Raw genomic sequence first — 23,507 nt, forward strand, 5'->3', positions numbered from 1 at the left:
AATTATATATAGATAAATATCTTTGTAAATTTTGTTAGCAGAATAAAATGAAAATTATAGCTACTGGAGGAACAAATCACAAAGATGATGACTGTCAACACAGGTACACTCTACAAGTAAACTGCTGGTTGATGGTCGTTACTCATGAAGCTATGTAAACCGTGGTGCCTAATCTAGAATATGAGGTCCATGGTGGCAGAGACTTTTCCTCTTCTGTTTCCTGATAATTCTTTACCACCTAAGAGTGCCTGAATCATAGCTGTTGTTGTTGTTAAGTGCCTTCAAGTTAGTTTCAACTCATAGTGACCTCGTATAGGATTTCTGAGGCTATGCATCTTCGTGGAAGCACAAAGTCTCATCTTTCTGCCTCAAGTGGCTCGTGTGCTCAAACCACTGACCTTGTGGGTGTCAGTCCAGTGCTTATTGTACAGATCCACTATGCTCCCCTGAATCACAGTTAGTACTTGTTCAACATTTGTTGAGTATATGAATATATCTTGGTCTGGCTTCTTATTTCTTCTTCCTATTCTCTTAATAAATTGCAATGTACAACAGAGATGATCTCCTATATAACACAACATCTCCTGTATCAACCATTTGACTGTGTTTTTACAAAGGAAGACACAATATCACAGTAAGAGATTGTTGAATGAAGGATCACTCAAACTCTTCTAACTGCAAACAAGAGAAAGACCTCTGTGGTAGATTGCAAAAAATGCTTAGACTTTCCAACACTTCCCTGTGCAAAGTAACTCGGACTTCTCCCAACAAGAAATGAAATCTACTGCTTCAACTGGAATCAAGGTTGGCCTTGCATAGGTTAAAAGAATGTGAGTAAAGTGAAAATGTGCCAATTTGGGGCTTAGACTCAGAGGAATTGCCTCTCCTCTCTCTCTTTGAGGCCTGTAGACCTGTAGTCACCAAGATAATGATTGAAAATTGCAGTTTCCCTAGTCCTCAGCCAGTCAACAACATGACAAGGCTACCCAAGATCAGAGTCACCAGGTGCATCTCAATCCAATTGCCCATCCATACAGTATTAAATAAATGGCTATCGTCTTAATCTTCTATGTTTTAGAATTATTTGTTATGCAGCAAAAATGAATTTCACCCTCATGTGTAGGAACTTAAAAGTGCCAAAATCATTGTATATTTTCTGTACTATAGCTACTACTCTGTTGAATAACCTGACCATTGTGAATTATATTACACACACCAATGGATAAAAAAACTTTGCTCTGAGGAACATCACAAAAAGAAATCTCAGGAAGTATAAGCATTTCAAGGGTGATATATTATATTGATTATTTTATAATAGGGATGCTGAGGCACACAGCAACATAGTAGAGAAGGCATTATATAAAGGATGCAAAGGTCATAGTAACGCTTGAGTATTTCTATGATTACAACTTTAACTACTATGGATAAAGTTCCTGAAATCTTAAAGAATATACAACAATAGAATTTTATGAATTTAATCTTAATTTTAAAGAGATAATCACTGTTTGATGAGTTGCAAAAAATAGTATAGTTATCTTTTTAGAAACATCTAGTTGTCACAGGCATGAAAGAAAAAAAGTTCTTATATTCTGTAAAGTTTTCTTTAGCTTTGAGAAGGTAAGAACATACAATGGGGTAGTAAAATATGTTAGAGGCAAGAAACTGAATGTCATATCAGTTTTTATACATCTACTCAGGTACTGGCTTTGGTATTTCTGCACATGTTAAGGATCTTCAATGGTCTTCAATCCACAGACCTGAGCAACAGAGAATCCTTGCAAAGATCCTGCCACTATACTTTTAGTTCCAGAGGAAACAATGAGGGGTTGGGGGTTGTCTCTGAAGATACGTAGAGAATAGATTCTGACACATGATCATCCATTGAATTTGAAAGTTGATTTGATTGCTCAAGAATTAAATGGGAGTTTGTGGGGAAAAAACACAGTAAAGTAAGAGGCTGAGTAATAATACAATTGAGGAGACAAAATACAATCAAACAATAGACAAGGAATAGGCCATAAGGAAACATAACTTTAAAAGATCTGAAGATTAACTATGGCTTTATGGGGTCTTTAGACTGTTGTTGTTAAGTGCTGTTGAGCCCATTCTGACTCACATCAATTCTATATAGGGTTTCTGAGGAATGACTGGTGAGTTTGATCTGTCGACCTAGAGGTTATCGTCCAATGATTATTCTACAGCATCACGTAAGATTCCCTTTAGTTATTTGTTCCTGTTGTTAAGTGCTGTCTGTCAAGTCAGTTCCAAATCACAGTGGCCCTGTACAGGGTTTCCAAGTAGCGACTGGAGGGTTTGAACCACTAACCTTATCTTACAGCACCACACAAAACCAAATCCATTGCCATTGTGTCAATTCCAACTCACAGTGACTCCTAAAGGACAGAATAGAACTTCCTTATGGGATTTCAAGGAGTCCTGGTGTGGTGCTATAGGATAAGCACTCAACCTCAAGGTCGGTTTCAACCACAAGATCATGGTTCAAACTCACCAGTCATGCCTAAGAAACTCATTCAGAGTCATTATGAGTTAGAACTGACTTGAGGGTACTTAACAACAGCAATGGGGTTTTCAAGGTTGTAAACTTTTATGGAAGCATACTGTCACATCTTTCTTCAGTGGAAAAACTGGTGGGTTCAAATCACTGACTTTCAGTTAACAGCCGAGTGCTTAACCACTTTGCCATCAGGGCTCCAATAGTGATGTCTACACCTTTTCCAGAAGAGTCCTGGTTGTACAGTGGTTAAACTACCGACTGCTAATTGAAACATTAACTGTTCAAACCTACCTAGTGGCTCCACAAGAGAAAGACTTGGTGATCGGCTACAGTAAAGATTTTTATTGTTGTTAAGTGCTGTCGAGTTGGTTTTGACTCAAAGTGACCTTCTATATGGTTTCTAAAGAGCAGCTGGTGGGTTTGAAATGCCAACCTTGTGATTGGCAGTTCAGTGCCTATCCTACAGAGCCACATCAGGACCCTATAGAGCAATTCTACTCTGTCACATGGAATCACTGAGTCAAAATCAACTAGATACTACATAAAAATACTATACCCTTTCAAAGCATGTACATATGTACACATGTGCACATGTACCATTATTACAAACAGACTAATTAAAATAAGTGTGTCACACACAAATCTTTCACTTAGTAACAAACATATGTTAAATTGATTCTATTATTTACAAATTTATGGACTAGATGGTGATGGTTTGGGTTCGGGGTTGTCCTTTGCATTGTAGAATACTTAACAGAATCCCTGGCTTTTCTCCACTAGATCCCACTCTAGTACTCTGTCTCCTCAAGTCAAGGTGACAACAAAAATGTCCTCAAAGGGCACACAATTCCATCTAGTTAAGAAGCAAAATCTCTAACACCACCATTATCTCAGCTCATTGGTTTTTCTCTAACTTATGTTGAAAAGCGTTTTGTAGGGAAAGAGCAGAAAGCTCCCAGGATCCAGTACTTAAAAAGGATGAGTGTTTGTAGGCCAGCTGGTCTTCTTCCATGAGGCGAAGGTAGGGAGAGGACATAACTTAACTACTCTAAGCCAGTTGGCATCCTACCATTTTGAGCAAATGGATCCATCTATTTCAATTTTGATTAATTGTTCTGGGAATCTTAGCTAAATGTCCTGTTTCAAAATTGAGTGAATATTTAATATAAATCCTCACTGTAAAAAGTTTAACTATACAGCACTGGAATAGTTATAAAGGTTCTAAGAAGTAAACTAAAGAACAGAGGAGCAAGCCAAAAAACAGGGCAAATATATTGTCATTTTGTTATTTGATTTATTAAGATTGATCTTTCTATAATTTAAATTATAGTACTCAAGATAAACACAATGCATATTTATAATACTGAATTTGAAGGTATAATTAATAATAACTTACAGGTTAAAATTTATAGTGTTACATATAACACTTTTTCTTTATATAAAGTTTAGATTTTTACTTTAAATTTGGGAAAGCACATAAATTGACCAACAATTTATTCAAATCAGTGACATAATGCAACAGTTCACATTTGTTCTTGCCCTGGAAATGCTCCTGGGCATTTTTTTAAATTTCTTGTTTAATGGATTATTTTCTTCTTTCTTTACTAGAATGGATGCTAGTTCCTCTTTACTCCAGGAAAGTAGATCTCACCCCATTTCTTCCATGATTCTGTTCTCTCTCCTTTCTATCTAAAAAACGTATCTGTGGGGAAAGAACTTTACCCAAAGGCTTTGTCCTTTGTCCTTGGTTCCTGAGCCATAAGCTCTAAAACCTTGGCATTTTCCCCAATGACTGAAGTGTCTTTGATGAGGACTTCAGACAATACCTGAGGGTTTTGACTTATATTTGTTGGGGGGTTGACCTACAGGGCCATGCAATACTGATTTTGTGATATGGACCTCCTGATGTTAACCTTATGATATCTTGTAGGTTCAGGGGAGTAGGGCTGGAGTTTGAATTATGTAAGATCCACCAGTAAAAGCTCTGCACATTGAATTTCCACAGGATTCCTGGTTTGTGAAAGAAATATGTTCTCCAGAGGGAACATAACTTAATTGGGATGTGAAAATTCCCATCCAGACCTTACCATACAAGTCTCTTCTTCATGTTGATCCTAATTTGTAGTCTTTACAATTAAGCTGTATTAATAAGTATAGCACTTTCTATGAGTTCTGTTGTTCTAGAAAATGATCAAACCAAGGGAGTAGTGGCAGCTAGGAGATTCGAAGAAGGTAGAGGGAAGGAATCCTTGTATTTGTAGATAGCAGAGCAGAAGGGAAGGTGTCCTGTGAACTCCCAAAGTTGTCACTGTGTTCTGAGGTCTTGGACAAATTTGTGAGGTTCAGAGGAAGAAATACTGTGTGTGTAGAGGTTTAAGAACAGAAGTGGACCAGTTGAGAGCAGAACTAAGTTATATCAGTCTGATTGATCTTTACAATGCCATTCCTACAATTAATATTGTTTGATGCATTTAGAGAAAGAGGAACATTTCCTGCATTTTTTCTGAATAGCCTTAAAACCCAACATCTCTAGGAAAGTCTCTTCAGTTAGAAAATTGTACAAATAAATAAGAATTATATTTAGTGACTTTCTTTCTCCCCCAACACAAAAATACTCTTTGGAATAAAATGCCGACACACATGTCTTCCTGTCCTGTTTTACTTCCCTTTACTTAATATGGTTTCACCCAGTCCATCAAAACAATGAAACATATATAATAACAAACACTGAAGGTGTGTTTTATCTTTATTTGCTTCTATTTTAATATGCTTTTTTTCATGTATGAGCGTGTTTAAAAAGTTCATGGAAAATGAAATAGAAAGATAGTGAATTTTTTTCTACAAACTTTTTGAAGTTCTCTAATATATGTTGTAGTAGTCTAAATGCTAGCCTTTGTGATATATTGAAATATATGTTCTTTATCTTTGACATTTCAAATTGAGATAGGCTCAAGCTAGAAGCAATTATAATGGCACTAAGCTTTTATTAAAGCTAGAAACTGATGAAATGAAGGCTGATTAAAAGATAGCATGTCAGGTAAAGGGACATGATCTTTAATGGTATCAACAAATATAGAATATCAGATGAAAATGTAAATTTGGTATAATATAAAATATAAATATAAAAATTATATTTCTTGCCCCAGATTTATTTGTTATTCTATTTTAAGCATCAGGAGAATGGTAATAATGAAAAATATGTGTGCATAGGATTTTAAAACCTATTTTTCTAAGACATATATATTTAAAAGCTTCTCAGAACTAGAATAATCCACCCTGTGACTTAAAACGGCTTCCTTCTATTCAGTTTCTTTTTTTTTTTTTTTGTACATTTTAGAAAGTCATTTCTGGATCTTATCAGTCTCCCTCGGAGACTTTGCTTTTGACAATTACAACATCGCAGACAATATCCTGAACACACACTCCATATGTTTTCCAAATACGAGTATGAGTTATCTACCTCTGCCTATTGTTAACCTCTTAGGTAGACATCAAGCAGCTCTGGAGGTGTAATGGGTTATTTGTTGAGCTGTTAACTGAATGGTCAGCAAATCCAACCCACAAATTGCTCCTAGGGAGAATGATGAGGCTGGCTGCTCCTCTGATTTACTGCCTCAGAAACACTACATAGGGTCAACTTAATGGCAGTGGGTTTGGGGTTTAGGTAGGCATCATTGATATAAGTTTAAATTCAAGCTAAATTTTATAAAACCATTGTCTCTTAGCTCATGTACTCTAGAAACAAACCTAAAAGAATTTTATTTTTTAAGAATCTAAAAGGAGGCCTGGTAGCAGATTGGGTTATGAGTTGAGCTGCACACTGTAGGTCAGCAGTTTGAATCTACTAATTGCAACTTGGGAGAAAGATGCAGCTTTTTGATCCGATAAAGATTTACAGCCTCAGAAACCCTACACAGAGTCGCTATGTGTTGGAACCGACTCACAGCACATCACCACCACCACCACCATGAACTTTAATGAGTTACTCAAGTAACAGTTGTTCTAGTAATTGCTGTTGTGGGGTGCTGTATTAGTCACTCCCAACTCATAGTGATCCTAATGGCTTCATAGTGTTTCTTGGTTGTAATCTTTACCGGAGCAGATAGCTAATTCTTTTCTTTTGTGGAGCAGTTACTGGTGAATCTGAACTGCTGTACTTTTGGTTAGCAGCCACGTGCTTAACCACTGCATACCGGGGCTCCTTAATTCTAGTAGTAGGAAAAATCACGTCTGTATCACTTTACTATGTTTATCTTTAAATCTGCTTAAATTATTCTAAGGTATATTCTATTTGAAATAACCAATACTAACTCATATGTTGTTAAGTGCCATCAAATCGGTTCCTACCCATAGCGACCCTGTATAGGGTTTCCAAGGAGCAGTTGGTGAGCTTGAACTGCCAACCTTGTGATTCAAACAGATTTTGCAGTCCAATGCATTAACCCACAGTGCTACACCAGGATTCCTATAGATTAATGCAAAAAGAAGCTAGTCTTCTATTTTATTATGTCTGGAAAATATTTTTCTTTCAATATGTGCTTCTTGCTATTTAGATAATAAATTCTTTAAAAAACAGTGACTATAATCAAGAGTGCTCATTACAGTGACATGCGCACTGAAGAGTTGAAGTCTAAATTTCCGATTAAATGCAGAGGACTGTTATCCAAGGGCAAGGAGTTGTGCTCTTGCATGACAATGCACATCCATACACATCTGCCCACACTGTTAACGCTGCAAAAACTTCATTTTGCGGTGCTAAAGCATCTTCCTTATAGTACATATCTTGCTCTACTGAACGTTCTCCTAAAATATCCCTTTGAAGACAAAGATTCACCTCTGGTGAAAAAGTGAAAACAGCGGTGCATTCACAGCTTGAAGCTCAGACTAAAGCATTTTTAATATGGGAATATATGGAAGCTTGTTGACAGATGAAACAAGAGTATTGAAAAGTAAGGAAATTATGTCAAAAAATGATGTCTTTTCTAAAAGTATTGGAATGCTATAAAATTCTTTTAAAAATACAATTATTAAACTGTCTAGATGTTTTATATGAAAAAAAAAAGAATCAAATAGAGAGAACTTGGGATAATATTAGTATTATGATTTGATGATTGGGACAGTGGGAAATCCAGGGGTCATACTTACACTCCATTTGGTTTCTTCATGTTTAAATAGAAGTTTGGGAAAGTTAAAATTCAAATGGTTAAGAAAAACGTTAATTTAGAGAAGTGAGGAATGAAGACAAAAGTAGTTTCCTTTCTACTTTAAGTTTCTAAGGTACTTGAAAAAATTTTTTTGGAAAATTAAAAGGAAATGGAGCTAGCTTTGGTATTTAACTAGGAATGTGACCCACATTCCTTATTTTGTAGTTTATGATAAAAATTGAAAAAGAATATACACTTCAAGATGCATAATGTTCTGTAATTAAATGCAAAATGTAATTATATTCTACTTAAAAGAGAATGGAAAGATCTGAAAGACTCTTATGCAAAGTCTTATGTCAAAGGTTACTATACCTACTCCTTATTTTTCAACTATCTCATCCTCCAATATTTTACATTTATGACAATAGCAAAACATCTACTATCTGATTAGTTTGCTCATTAATAATGTACACTTAGCAGTAACTGGTGCTAAGATGTAAGGTGCGAGTAATGTTGGCTGTGATGGTAAAGGCAATGCGTCAACTTGGCTGGGCTATGATTCACAATGATTTGGCAGTTATGGAATGATGTAATTTGGTAGAATGTAATAATATATTCATCCTCCATTTTGTCATCTGATGTGGTCATCATAATTTTCACATAATGTCAATTTTTACAAAACAACCTGGTCTTTGAAACCTAAATATGTTGATACATGAAGAGTGGGTATATTGCAAATTTGCAGCATTATTTATTTCATCAGTTACTAGTCTTAATAACTGATATTTGTAATGTTAATATTTAAGTCAAATATTTGTGGAGAATATTAAAAGACCAGATTCTCAAGTAAAAGAAAACAATGTTATTAGTATTATAATTCAAGTTTTCTCCTGGGTAAAACATTTTGCACTATGGTTAAAAGCAAACTATATCAAATATTAATTAATTTAGAATATTTGTAGAAAGAATAAAACCAGCAAAGACCACCTGTAAGTCATTACATTTCAAGAAAATTTAGTAAACATAAGTAAATGTACAACTATGGGAACATACCAACAAGTAGAGTGATGAAATATTTGATTTCCAAATCCAACTTTTAAATCTAAGATGTTTTAAGTTAATTGGTAACAAATGCCAGAAAGACCTTTTTCACTAGCCAACTTTCATTCCTTTAACTAAATCTTAATCAAAACATCTTACAAATTTACAAAAGCTTGAAGTTCTTAAAATGACCCTTGCCTTCAAGAATTTCATCACATTAACTACTTGGTTATTAATGGCAAGAACCAGCTCTATACATTCTACAGATTGACAATTCTTTTGGCATAATGAAAGAACACTTTTCAAAGTACTGGTGAACCAGAATATTTCTTGTGTGAGTAATGTAAAAGTTTGCATATCACCTTCCTCTATGTTCCCATTGAACTTTCTTTCTATGTCTATAATCTCCATTGCTCTGGGTTATTGTTATAATCTGTTTAAACATTTTAACCCTCCACTGGACTCTGAGTATACCTTCAGTGTAATGATAGTATTCAGTTCAGAATTCCCAAGGGTTAGCAATATGCGTGGCATAAAATAAGATTTCAAGAAAACTATGCTGAGTGAAATGATGAATGAATGAGTGAAAGAATGAATGAAGTTACAGAACCATAGAGGTAGTTGAGCTTTTTTCAAACTGCAACTAACTGAGAGGCTAGTAACTTACAGCCTCATCAGACAACTGTCAATAGTTACATAAAGCACTAAACATATTTGTAGGCAATGGTGGTAAGGACAATAACAGGAAAGAAATGAAACTGATATGTTAATAGTCAACAACTGGTTTTTCTCAATGGAAATTTAACTTTGAGCTTCCTATTAGATGTGGTATTTCTCCTTGACAATGTTAACACTTCAGAAACAGTCTCTAACACAAAGTTATTTAATACTGATCTAGAAGATTCTGTGATCTGGTATATAAATATAAAATGTTATACTTTTTTTGGTGCTATTCTAAAAATAAGTTTTATAATTAAAAAAAAATCTGAGGGTAGAATGTCATTAATGGCTATACTGTGTTCATAAAAATATGTTCTTGCTCATTCATCTCAAATGTAAAGCCAGTACTAAAATTGTGTTCTTTAGTATTTAAAATACTTGCATACTCTGAATAATATAGTTAGCTAAAAAGTTTACAAAATAAATTCCCTGTTTTGGTGTGTAGGCAACAAGGAGAAGAGTCAATTGAGGGTCAATGTTTCTTTGCCAAGGACTTGTTCCAAATAACAGTGGATCTTGTGTTCTTGGGACTTCCTTCAAAGTTTTCTAGGCATTGGGAAGGTGGATGTTGGGAAAGATAAATTAAAAGTCCAAATGCTTATCATACAGTTCTGTTGAGTAGAATTCAATAAGCACTCTTATGTAATAAAGTTCTGAGATCTGGTGACATATTTTAAAACTGCCATATATATACTCTGATTTTCAGCTGGCATATTTTTTGTTTGACGTATTTTAGGGTTTTAGACATGAGTGATAATGCTAAATGTTTCCCAAGAAATACAGTGACTTTATGCATTATTAAATTATAAGGTTTTAAGGAAGCACATTTTGTTAGTACGGTTGTACCTCTTTCTCCCTTTTGACACTTCTTTCTTGGCACTGTACACTTTCTTGTCTCATTGGTGGGTGGACACAAGTTACCCTTCGCTGAAGGATGCTGTGTTATTTCTCGGACTCGTGTCTCAGTCCCTCTTTTGAAGCCACATGTTTTTCCTTTCTTCATGCACGGACTCCAAGAACTCCATGCACTGGCTTCACAGTGCACTGAAAAAACAGAAATGACTTTCACTATTATTAAATACAGAACAATTTTCTTCTATCAGTACTTAACCAAATCAGAACAGAAATTCTGGAGATCTAAGTTGAACAAGGAATACTGGTGTGGCACTGTGGGTTAATGTGTTACCCTGCAAAGTCAGTTTGAACCACAAAGTCAGTGATTCAAGCTCACCAGCCGCTCCTTGGAAACCCTGTACAGGGTCACTATGGGTCAGAACTGACTCAACGGCATTTAACAACAAATGGGACAAGATGACTTGAAGATAAAACAAAGAGAAAGGTAGGAGTAGAATGTTTTCAGTGTTTTAGTACCATATTGGAGTCCTGGTGTGGTGCTGTACAATAAGCATTGGACTGCTAACCGCAATGTTGGTGGTTCAAGCCCACCAGCCACTCCCTGGAAAGCCTATACTGTATACAGGGTCATTATGCATCAAAACCTACTTGATGGCACTTAACAACAACAACAGTACCATATTATCAGGTAAACTCATTCTTGCATTGGGCTTACCTTTTACTCTAGATTGGGTTAACCTAGTCTCTTACATAATTGCTCTCAACTGACCAGTGCTTTATAATCTCCAGAGCATTTTCCAGCTGTAGCTACTGACTGATCCTGTCAAAAAGTTGTTTGGAAGATGTTATTCTGATGTGCTAGAGAACTCATTCTCACATTTCATGGTGCATCAGAATCACCTGCAGGACTTACTGAAACATTGAATGCTGACCTCCACTTCCAGAGTTTCTGATTTAGTGGTCTGGGAATCTGCATGTGTAACAATCTAGGTGATGCTGTTTATGGGTACTGATTTGTAGGAACACATTTTGAAAATATGCACCAGAGAACTATTGAGCAAAAAATTGCATCTAGGTCTTTGGCCTTTCTATTCACAGCCTTTTCCATTTTCTATGAGATGTATTGTTGGTCGCTTAAATATTGCCATTTGTTTCTGGATGTAGTCTAGGTATATCAGCATACATTTTAAGTAAACTCTGGGTTAATTTCAGCTGATATGCTACTTCTACAGTTAACTTGACAGACTGGTTTCTAAGATTCATTTTTTAATTTTTCCTGAAGCTTTTTTTATTGAGATTCCCCTCCTCTTTCTGTATGTATTAGTCTCTTCAATAATGGCCTTTCCAGATTTTACAGTAAGATATTTTTGTCTTTCTACAAAAGACAAATACTGTAGAATGAACCAACAATATTGATGTTCAGAAATGATTTCATGAAATAAATGAAAGCTTTGCAATGATGAAGATAAAAAACAAGCATAAATTATATGCAAGTCATTAAAGTGACAGTGAAGAGACTGGGACACTAATTTGTTAAAAGTTCGTTCAGAAAAACTGATCTACTCAACTGCTCTATATCTTTCATCATCTTATTAAGTACTAAGAATGCAATAAGAACAGTCTTAGTAGTTCAGCTATTCACTAATGGAGCAAGTGTCTCAAAAAGCATTGTGCTCACTGTCCCTGGAAGTAGTTACGCAGTGACTGATCATTAGTCTGGGATGCTGCCAAAGGGATTCCTGAATTGGAAGAAAAATTGAATGGGATACTTTATCACCATTACTCTTTTCCTTTAATTCTTGTTGACTAACTGCATGATTCCATAGGGAACATAGCCAGTTGTTGTCATTTGCTATTCAGTATTTGGAGCTGGACATCTTCCCTCTGTCACTACTGAACAAGGCAAACCCTCCAAGAGGAGCAATGTGATGACAATATGACAGTGCAGAAAGGAAGGACATATTTAATATGCACAGTTGAAGGAATATGCTCTTTTGTAAAATTGGGTTTAGTGTACATTATGGTTAATTTCACTTGTAAACCATAGGGAGTGGGTATATTGTGACCTGGGCCATTTGTTGGAGTCCTGGTATGGCGCTATAGGATAAGCACAGGGCTGCTAACCATAAGGTTAACAGTTCAAACCTACCAGCTGCTTCTATACAGGGTAGCTATGAGCCAGAACTGACTAAATGACATTTAACAACAACAACATGCAATTCGTGAGGACAAAATTTTTTCTATTTACTATCTTTCCTTGTACTTTAAAATCTGGGTGGTAAACAACAGTAAAAATTTTCATAAAGGAGAAGACAGATTCTTTAACCTATTGGGTGAACACTGGGGAGCAAGAGTAAGCAAACTGACTACAGCACTAACAATGACTGTCCTTGAGGTCATCATTTCAGCTCTCTGGGCTCTATGTTCTACATTTGTTAAGGGAGCATGTCATTGTATTCCCTGAAATACTGGGGAAGGAGCATTGAAAGTGCAGTGTCTATAGGCCAGGTACCACGTAGTAGTGAGACATGTGCATGAAGTAGGCAGAGAGAGCCACCTTGAACAAAAGTTACTAATGTGTGCTACTACTGTGGCCTAGGTCAGTTAGAGCCAGGTTCAGTAAATGACCTTTAGACTATTAACTTCTGTTTTAAAATATGTATACAGTGTGTTAGGAAATAGTCTTTGTCTCAATTGTATAGATTACCAGTAAACTTTAAAGGCGTATCTAATCGTTGCTGTTATTATTGTTAACTGTTGTCTAGTTGGCCCGACTCATGGTGACCCCATGTTCAACAGGAGTAGACAGCTGTAATCCACAGGGCTTTTACGGCTGGCTACTTTTTCAGAAGTGGATTGTCTTTCCTTTTAAATCTAACAGTACCAAGTGCTAAGTGCACTCTCAGGTAGAAAAAGCATTGATACATTTAAGACAAATTATGTCTCAAGGACTGACTGAATGCTACATCTAAACACTAAGGAAATAGAAACAGTGTCCCTTTTTCTGGGCAGAGAAATACAACAAACTTTTTTCAGCTCATCCTGAATTTCTATTTTTTAATAATTTACAAAAATATTTTTGATTTTTTCCACTCATCATTGGCCCTTAGTACCTACAAAGAGACAAACTTCAAGTGCTTTTCATGTTCATTTTCCTTACTTTCAAGTTGTTTTTCTGTGTTTTTATTGGCTAACGAAAAAATACTTAACCATAACAATTCTATCTCAGAATTGTTGTTTTCCAGATGTTTCTGAAATTATCTTTAAAATATCATCATTTACTTCATTCTACCTAAGAACTTTGTTCAAAATAAAGTTCCATGGTGAACGTGAAATGGTTAAGTCACCGTTTTAGAGTTATGTCTCCAGCACTTTAGATTCTGTTGGATCTGTACTGTGAGACCCCAGGGGAATCCTGTGTCTATCTTGTACTGAATCAGGAGGGCATTTGTGTGCCAATGCCAGTTTCAGCACAGCATCAAAGACTCTTGTAGTGTTCGCCCAGGGGATTTTGAGATTTAGTATGTTGTTTTCCCATTTGGGTTAGCATCTGTTCCCCAAGTGTTCATCAAACCCGTGGCTGTAGTAGCTGCACAACATTTAAAAGGGGGAAAATATAGCCTGAGAGTGATCCCTTATTTAGACAAACAACTTGCCTGTGGAAACTCCCCTCCAAGAAACTCAATCTGCAATTAATCAGACCCTGAAACTGTCTCATTCTGTCAGTTTGAGTAAATCCAAAATCCTTTCTTGTTCCTGGATACCGGTGCAACCAGAACATTTCAGAAAGGCAATGGAGAGAAAAAGTGAGATTTTTAAATACATTAACTCTAGTTCTCTAGGTCTTTGACCCATCTGCTGAGCATTAATGAAATTTATTACAGAATATCTTCCCCTATCCCCTTCCTAAACACCGCCCCCTCCCAATTTGGAAAAAACTTTAATCACTGGTTAAGATTAAACCTCAGTGTTTTATGATGAAACTCTTGCCCCAAGGTAGAGATTTAGTAACATATCAAGATATAAATATAAACAGAAAATGTAATCAATTGTCTAGAAGGTGCGGGGCTTCAAAAAGTTTGTAGAAATATTTCATTATCTTTAAATTCCATTTTTTCACAAACTCTTTGAGCCCCCTTCATAAGTAAAACATCATGGAATAATGATATAAAACAAATCTATAGATCATTATTAAACATCAATGAAGTTTTTTCCAAGTTGGGAGGTGGTGGTGTTTAGGGAGGGGATAGGGGAACATAGTCTGTAATAAATCTATAATGATCTAAAGGAACTCTGATAGCATAGTGGCTATGAATTGGACTGCTAACTTCAAGGTCAGCAGTTTGGAACTAACAGCTGTTCCACGAGAGAAAGATGAAACTTTCTGCTCCCGTAAAGATTTGCAGCCTCGGAAACCCTGTGCAGAGTCACTATGAGTTGGAACCGACTTCACGGTACTTAATAACAACAACATAATGATCTAAATAATTGAAACAATTATCATTGGTCCCCAAGAAATAATGGATCATCCATCCACTGTATATTAAGTTGGACTGTGGTGGAGTCCTGGTGTGGTGCTGTGGGTTAATGTGCTGCACTGCAAAGTTGGTTTGAATAGCAAGGTTGGGGATTCAAGCTCACCAGCCACTCCTCAGAAACCCTATACAGGGTCACTCTGAGCTGCAACTGACTCAACAGCACTTAACAAAAAACAACAACAACAACAAAAAAAAGAAGCATGCTGGGTAAGGTGATGGGAACACCCTAAAATAGTATCTTTGAAAGAAGGAAGGCCCCTTAGAGACAGCCTCTCAGGTCCTTGTGAGATAAGGCTTGCAGAGACACCTTCATGGACACTGAATTATCATCTGAGGAGTTTATCATCTGTCCTAGATCTCAGAGCTCCTTCTCACCAATACTGACGCACTCCATGGTGTGGTTGTTGGATTCCAACCCTTCTGGGCAATTATCAAGGCACTTTCCAAGGTGTAAGTAAAATCCACTTTTACACTTTGTGCAGAAATTTTTGTTGAAACAGGTATCACAGTCCGCTTTGCATTCTAAAAAAAAAAGAGAGAACAGAAACCATATTTCCATTATGCTCAGTGAACTATTGCTGGTTTCATTCTACCGGTTTCTAACACAGACATATGCAACTTCCCTGTCAAGCATTTCAGGTTCAAAATTATTTTGCAGAACTGAAATAAGGATTCCTCCACGATCATTCAGTTGATGGATATTAATGATTCCAAAAGCAGTTGATTAATTGTGTTGGGTTTGTTTGTTTTGTTTTTACTTGCTAAATGGTTTATAGGATCAAGCATCTAATGAAACAAACACTAATGGATAGCAAAAATGTTTCATAATTTTAATAAAACGTACTTGGATTATTGTTAATGTACTATTTTAAAAATCTGTTTATTCATTCAATAGATACTGGTTTGCCTACTATGTGCCATGTACTGTGAGGGTAAGTCAAAAAGCTTTGCAACAAAATCATGGCAATCTTAAATGAAAATATAGAAATGTGAAGCTATTGTTCCTCAACATATCCTCCATCTATGTCTATACACTTCTGAAAGTAGTATTGTCAAAGTATTGTCATCTCTCTAACCCAAACTTTCCCCTGAAGAATTCTGCACTTTTTGATTTATTCCACGTCAAGACAGCAGTTTTGACATACTCAAGGGACTCAAATCTTGTTCTTTTGGGGACTTTGGGGAACAACAAAAAATCTGAAAAGTTAAAATCAGAGCTGTAGTGTGGATAGCGGAAGGTTTCCCAATGAAATTCTCCTAGGACATTCTCTTAGGACATCACCCTTGCTATTATACAAGAATGATCAAGTACATTATCATGATGGAAACAAAAGTCCTTAGTCCAACTTCCCTGGGCTTTTTCTCACAAATGAAGTTTTCACTTTTATTAAAAATTCTTTTTAATAAGCCTCTGTGTTCCATGTTCTTTGAGAAAATCTATCAAGATGACCCCTTTGGAATTCCAGAAAGCAGTCACCATAAACTTCTGGGCTGACCTCTCTGCCATGAATTAGCTGTGAACCAAGAGATCCCCTAGGAAGACACTGTTCTGATTGAACCTTTGTTTTGAAGTCACCTGTGGTGTAGTGAACTATTTACTATGTCTCTCCTAGCCTTAGTTTTTGTAACTCCAACCAAATGAATCTTCGTGATGGGTATGGGTTAGAGAAGGTGTGAGAAGATGATGTGATTCAGTTGTGGATAATTGTTAATGGAGTTAATTGTGATTTTAAAAACTTGGAATTCTACATGGATATGGAATGAGCCATCTCAGAAATGAGGAAGGCCTGGAAAGGGTGAGGAAATGTCACTATTATCAAAGAAAAGGAGGCAGGAGTGGAGTGCATCTTTGGACCCTGAGATTCCTGTGCAGTAAACCTCCTTGACCTAGGGACACAAAGCTGTGATACTGAAGGAGTGACACAGAAGCCACAACAACAGAAACAAGAGCCAGAGTATGAGGCAGAGCAGTGGGCTTCTCAACTGATGGAGCAAGTCAAGCTGAGTAATTTCAGAAAGGAAATTTGCTTGCAGAATGAGGTACCTCCAAGCATGTAACTGGGGAGCTATATTTGCTGATCCAGAGAGCTGAGGTTTATGGTGGAGTGGTGTGCCCTGTGGTTCAAATGTTGACAGAGCAGGACATAGGCTAGGCCAAGGGCTGAGGGCCAGACAGAGGCCTGCCCATGGGCACAGCGGAAGAGAGAGTATCCTGACTGAAGAATTGTACCTTTTACATTTCTGACCCTGACCTGGTAACTTTCCTAATAATCCTTCCAATGTGAGTATGTATGGCTTCTGAGTTCTGGGTGACTATTGAAATAGATTATCAACCTAGTTGAGTAGATAGGCTTATGGCAGGGATGGGAGGTATCATTTCTTTATGCACCCTAACAAGACAAAGACAAGTATATTGCTGAGAGAACACATCTGCAGCCAACCACTGATTGCAAAAATATGTTCAAACATGTTTTGTTTGGAATAAATCCATGCATGTATGAACTGGAATCCTAGAAGCAAAACTTCTTTTTTTATGCTCCTATTTTAGGCTCTGGTAGCGTAGTGGTTACGAATCGGGCTGCGAACCTTAAGGTCAGTGGTTCGAAACTACCAGCTGCTCAGCGGGAGAAAGATCAGGCTTTCTACTCCCGTAAAGGTTTACACCCTCGGAAACCCTGTACAGGGTCGCTATGGGTCGGAACTGACTCAAAGGCACTTAACAACAACAACAATTTTAGGCATTAAGGAGTTCTGGTACCATAGTGGTTACGAATTGGGCTGCTAACCTCAGGGTCAGTAGTTTGAAATTACCAGCTGTTCCATGGGAGAAAGATGAGGCTTTCTGCTCCCACAAAGATTTACAGCCTCAGAAACCCTGTACAGGGTCGCTATGAGTTGGAACTGACTCCACGGCACATAACAACAACAACAACATTTTAGGCATTGGGTTGACAGCTATGCACAGAGTCCAGACTTTACAAAACTTACAGGTGGAGAGACACAATAGATAATAATTATAGTTGACACTCATCTGGTGCTTTTTATGTTAGGCACTGTTACAAGTATTTTACTATACATTAAGTCATTTAAACCTTACAGTAATCCAATGAACTAGTCTCTTTTAATATTCTCATTTTATATATCAGGAAATTGAGTCTTAGGGAAAAAAATGAAAACTACTCACTGATACCAAGTTGGTTGTAACTCATAGGGTTTCAAAAATAGTTGTAAATCTTTAGAGGAGCAGAAAGCCTCATCTTTCTCCCACAGAGCACCTAGGGTTTGAACTGTCCACCTTGCAGTTAGCAGTCCAGTGCTTATCTTACAACACTCCCAAGGCTCCTTGTTTCAGAAAGGCTATATAAAACAGCCCAAAGTCATAGACAAGACTGGTTTTGAAACTTGGGATTCTGGTTCAGAGTGATAAATTCTCTGGGAAGAGGAGGGCAGGGTCGGTAGGAAAGTTAGATGAAGAATGATGGAGAAGGGAAAGAAATTGATTATTTCAGACAAGATGGTCAAAGAAATCTACTCTGGTGACTTAAGAGCAGAACATAGACGAAAATGAGAGTTGGTTAAGCCAACTTCTAGAGGAAAAGCTTTCCAAACAGTCAGAACAAGTGTGGAACAGTAAGTGTGGAATCGTGCTAGCAATAATTTTTAAGACATGAAAAAAAATCTTAAAAGAAGACCAGTTTGGCTGTTGCAAAGCAGGTGATGGAGAGCTACAAAATATGAGTTAGGAGATGTAGGGATGGTCAAATATTATGTTTGGCTAGAGGAGTGATGTTTTAATTTACAGCTTTGGAAGCTGAATGCAGTGTGGAGAAGATAACTTCAGATCCAGGTTTTATAAGATGTTCCTGGTGTGGCACTGTAGGGTGAGAACAGGACTGCTAGCAATAAGATGAGCAGCTTAGACCCACCAGCCACTCCTCAGAAACAGGGTCGTTGTGCATCAGAACTGACTCCACAGCATTTAACAACAACAATAACAACAACATGAACAATAAGACTAGATTGGAAGCTAGGGACTTGTTGACTGGTTGTCAAATAGCAAAATTGATGGATGGAATATGTGGTGTGAGAACAAGAAAAATATAGTGTTATGAACTGACTTACATCACTCCCCCGCCACAAATATGTGCCTCCCCCCACAAATATGTGTCATAAACCCTAAACTCTATGCCTGTTGTAGAAGGAACCCTGGTAGTGCAGTGGTGAAGTGCAGCGGTAATATCCTAAAAGTGGAGTCTGATCCCACCAGTTGCTCCACAGGAGAACTATGTGGCAGCCTGCATATAAAAAGATTTAAACCTTGAAAAGCCCTCTGGGAAGTTTCTACTCTGTCCTAGGCTCACTAAGAGTTGGAATCTATCACCTGTATAACAATGGGTATTGTTCTTGAATGCCGCTGGATGGGTTTGCTTTGCTATGCTAATGTGGAAGGAATAGTGTAGGGTGTATATTGAGCAATCTCTCTCTCTCTTTTTTTAATGTTTTATTGTGAATTATGTGATGTTTACATGGAAGAACATTAGCTTTACATTCATCCTATCATATATCGTTTCATTGTTGTAAATGGTGATATTTAATGTGGCAAGAGAGAACTCTTTCTACAGATGACAAACTGATGGGTATAGCTTATATCTTATCTACCCCGTGAGAATAAGAAACTCACTAGAAAATGTCATAGGCTTTCTATCCATATGTCACCTCTGGTCTACGTATTACCAACCTAAAAAGAAAAAAAATCTGTCACTTAGCTGAATTAGGGAATGTCACTGGGGGAAAAAAAAAAGAATTATTGATTGATAAATAAGCATTTCATTGCTTTTTGAAATTCTTCTTGAAGCCAAAATAATAGAAATGTTTCTTTACTTCTCTAAAAACTTGAACAGTTAGGATGGTAATGAGAACTTAGATTGAATTGATACTTGTAATTCTTTTCTGTAGATTCGGTGAATAATAATCTTGTTCTCAGCTTTTAATTTTACAATGGGGACAAGGTGGAAAAACAAATCCAAAAATTTAGATGTTTTAGTAACAAATGTTTCTTCCCTGAGGGCTTTCTAAGGGTTGTTTAGCATAATTATCATGTAAACATTATTATTTTTCTAACATTGAAAGTCAGAAATGTGTTAGAGACCAGTCCAACCTGGAAACATTCCCAAAGATGAGATAAAACCATAATTCTGTGTAGGCACTTACTTGTACACTTATTTATATCTGGATATCGAGTTCCATAATATCCACTTGGGCATGAAGAGAGACACACTCCAATCTGTTTCATGCCAATTCTTTCCAGAACAAAAAATAGTCTGGGCTTACATGACAAACATCCATTGTAATCTGAGCACGTTGCACAGCCTCCTTGGCAGCCTTGACTGACGTTAGGATGCACTGGAGAGACAAATGCACAATAATACAAAGTGAAGTCATAGGTATAGACATTAAATAGCATTCATAAGGCAGGATATGCATTTTTCTTTCATTAATTTTTAATTTTGTAGTAATAGAGCTGAGATTCCAGCCCACTCCTTTCTGAAATTTAATATTTAAAAACATAACTATATTATTTTCAAAGTCCTTAAAATTGTAGTTTTAAAAAGAATAAATTCCTCAAACTACACACATGTAAATGTATCATTAACCCTATGAGAAAAATACTCTTTCCTATGTTGTTAAGTGCCATCGAGTCACTACTGACTCATAGCAACCTTGTACAGTGTTTCTGATGAGCAATTGGTGAGCCACCAACCTTGCTGTTCAAACTGATCTCAAGATCCAGTGCTTATCCTATAACACCACACCAGGATTCCACTCTCTCCTACAGGATCACTATTAGTCAGAAACAGGGCTTTGAACTGGTTCTTCCCAGTTCAGTCATGACTGAAGGAACAAAATGTGAAAGACCTGAATTTGTAGAATGTGGCATCCAGAACAGGAAAAATTATTGGATGATGCCCTGCAGGAAACAATTTCCTTCTTAAAAAACAAGGGCAGCATGTGTGTTGCATAGCGACCAAATCTCTTGACAGGCAGACAGACTCTGAAACAGTGCTGCACAGTTCAAAGATCACCATCACTACCCACACTGATTTGAATGTGGATCACTCTCCCCAGTCCTGATAACAGTCCAATCTCTTGGATTAGGATTCTAAAAGGCTGACTACACTTCTTCCAACACACTCATTCCAGTGCTCTGACCCGTCATTTTTCTCTAGTTATCATTCTGCTACACCAAATTAAAAAAATTCAGTGTGTTCTAATTTTGCTCGGCTGGCCATGACTAAACTAGTTCAAATCAGTTTGAAACTCTGGTTGGAATTGATTCGAAGGCAACTGGATAAGCACACACACACACACACACACACACAAACAAACAAACATCAGTAAAAAAGTATTGCTACTAGGATCCAGTTCATACATACACAGCCTTATTCCAAACAAAACACGTTTAAACATGTCTCTGTGATCAGTTATTGGTGGCAGATGAGTTCTCTCAAGAACATAAACTTATCTTCACCTCCTTATGGTCCACTCAAAACAATGACTTCCTAGAGGATTGGCTAGGGTAGGTAAATTCAAGGCAGAGATGTCAGTTCAGAAGGTTATGGTGACTGTTTTGTGGAATTCCAAATGGGTGATTTTGATAGATTTTCTCAGAGGACACAAGACAATCTCAGGGGCTATTAGGAAGAGTTTTAAGAAAATGGAAAACTGCATTGGTGAGAAAAAGGCTAGGAGTGTTGCACAAAGGAATTTTCCCGCATCACAGCACACCTGCACATTTTTTGAGGATAGCAAGCACTGCCCTAGGAGAGTCTTGTTGGGAAACTTTTCCCCATTCACCCTACAACACCAATTTAGAATTCTTTTTGTTCCCAAAACTCAAAAGGACATTTACAAGGAGCATAATTTGAGTGCCTTGAGGATTCCAACACTGCTATTTTGACATGGTGTAAATCGAAGAGCACTGAATTCTTTAGGGAGGGTTAGGTGGAAATTTGGGAACACTGCCATCAGAAGAGTGTATCGACGTGGATGGGGGATATGGTGAGAAACAATAGCTTCACATTTTTATGTTTTTGTTTAGATATGGTTTTGATTGTTGTGCAGCAATACTTTTTGTATTATCCTTGGCTGTCTATGTATATGTGTGTATAGTCGCATGTTTGTCTATATAGTGACAATATCATCACTGAACTAGCACTCTGGGAGACTTGTTGTTAAGTGCCATTGAGTCAGTTCTGACTCATAATGACACTGTATAGGGCTCCCAAGGAGATATTTTGTTGCTATTAAGTGCCATTGAGTCAATTCCGACCCATAGCGACCCTGTATAGGGTTTCCAAGGAGCAGCTGGTGAGCTTGAACCACCGACCTTGCAGTTCAAATGACTTTGTAGTCTGACACATTAGCCTACAGTGCCACACCAGGACATATAGGACTGTGTAATTTTGTGCTTATTTATACATTAAAATTAATACACATCAGTTTGTTAGTTTGTTTTTCACTTATAATGTGAGTGATGGGCACATGTGTCTAATTTACTCAGAAAAGATAACAATGGACACTAAGATTTAACTTGAGGAAGGAAATTAAGTTCTAGGATAATTTATTCAATTTGGGCCTATTAGAAAACATAGTTTTACTCTAATTCAAACTGATCCTTGAGGTATTCTGTTTCCCTGAATCTTTTATTGAAATAATCCTTTCATAAATTTAATGTTTATCTATTTAAGCCTGATGTTCTTGTGTTGCTCGGTGCTGTATAGTTGATTCTGACTCAGTGACCTATGTACAACAGAAGGAAACACTGCCCGGTTCTGCAACCTCACAACCACTGTTCTATTTGAGTCCATTGTTGCAGCCACTGTGTTGATCCATCTTGTTGACAGGCATCCTATTTTTCACTGATCCTCTACAATACATTTGAAGTCCCGGTGTGGGGCTGTAGGGTAATGCCCTGGATCGCAAGGGCATTTTGAACCACAAGGTTGGTGGTTCAAACTCACCAGCTGCTCCTCAGAAACCCTATACAGGGTGGCTATGAACTGGAATGGACTCGAGGGCACTTAACAACACTACTATACATGATGTCCTTCTTCAGGGACTGGTCCCTCCTGGTGACATGACCTAAGTGCATAAGGCAGAGTCTCACCATTCTTGCTTCTAAGGAGCATTCTGTGTGTACAACCTCCAAGAAAGATTTTTAACTCTTTCTTTCAATCCATGATATGTTCAATATTCAACACCATATTTCAGTTCTTGTTTGGTTTTCTCGGTTCATTTTCCAGTTTTCACATGCATATGAGTTGATTGAAAATACCAAGACTTGGAGCAAGCTCACCTTTGTCCTCACAGTGATACCTTTGCTCTTTAACATTCAAAATAGGTTATTTGCAACAGATTTGTCCAATACAATATGCTATTTGATTTCTTGACTGTGTTGATTGTGGACTTAAGTAAACATCATATTTATCTTATCACTATTTCCATGAGGTTAATATTGTGAATGTTTATAAGAAGTTGTGTTCAGTTTTTATCTTACACTTTTCAAACCATCACCTTCTATTTTCTTGGCTTGAAGATATTTTTCAGTCCACCCTAAGAAATACTACTATCGTTTCAAGACTTCCAAGTGTCAGTCACTGATGTATGATGTGTTCACTAGCAAGTCTGGACAAA

At 37.0% G+C, this 23,507-nt stretch overlaps 1 protein-coding gene across 1 annotated transcript in view; it reads right to left on the bottom strand.

Moving 5' to 3' along the window:
- The window catches only part of RSPO3 (R-spondin 3), a 137,596-nt gene that overhangs the window by 52,462 nt on the left and 61,627 nt on the right, over positions 1 to 23,507 (bottom strand). The window contains exons 2-4 of the mRNA XM_006834684.1: positions 20,025 to 20,216; positions 15,189 to 15,335; positions 10,267 to 10,464 (exon numbers count right to left, since the gene is read on the bottom strand). Of these exons, the coding sequence (XP_006834747.1) occupies positions 10,267 to 10,464; positions 15,189 to 15,335; positions 20,025 to 20,216 (537 nt within the window). The remainder of the gene's footprint in view (positions 1 to 10,266; positions 10,465 to 15,188; positions 15,336 to 20,024; positions 20,217 to 23,507) is intronic.

The sequence above is a fragment of the Chrysochloris asiatica genome, unplaced genomic scaffold, assembly GCF_000296735.1.
Source record: "Chrysochloris asiatica unplaced genomic scaffold, ChrAsi1.0 scaffold00013, whole genome shotgun sequence".
NCBI lineage: Eukaryota > Metazoa > Chordata > Mammalia > Afrosoricida > Chrysochloridae > Chrysochloris > Chrysochloris asiatica.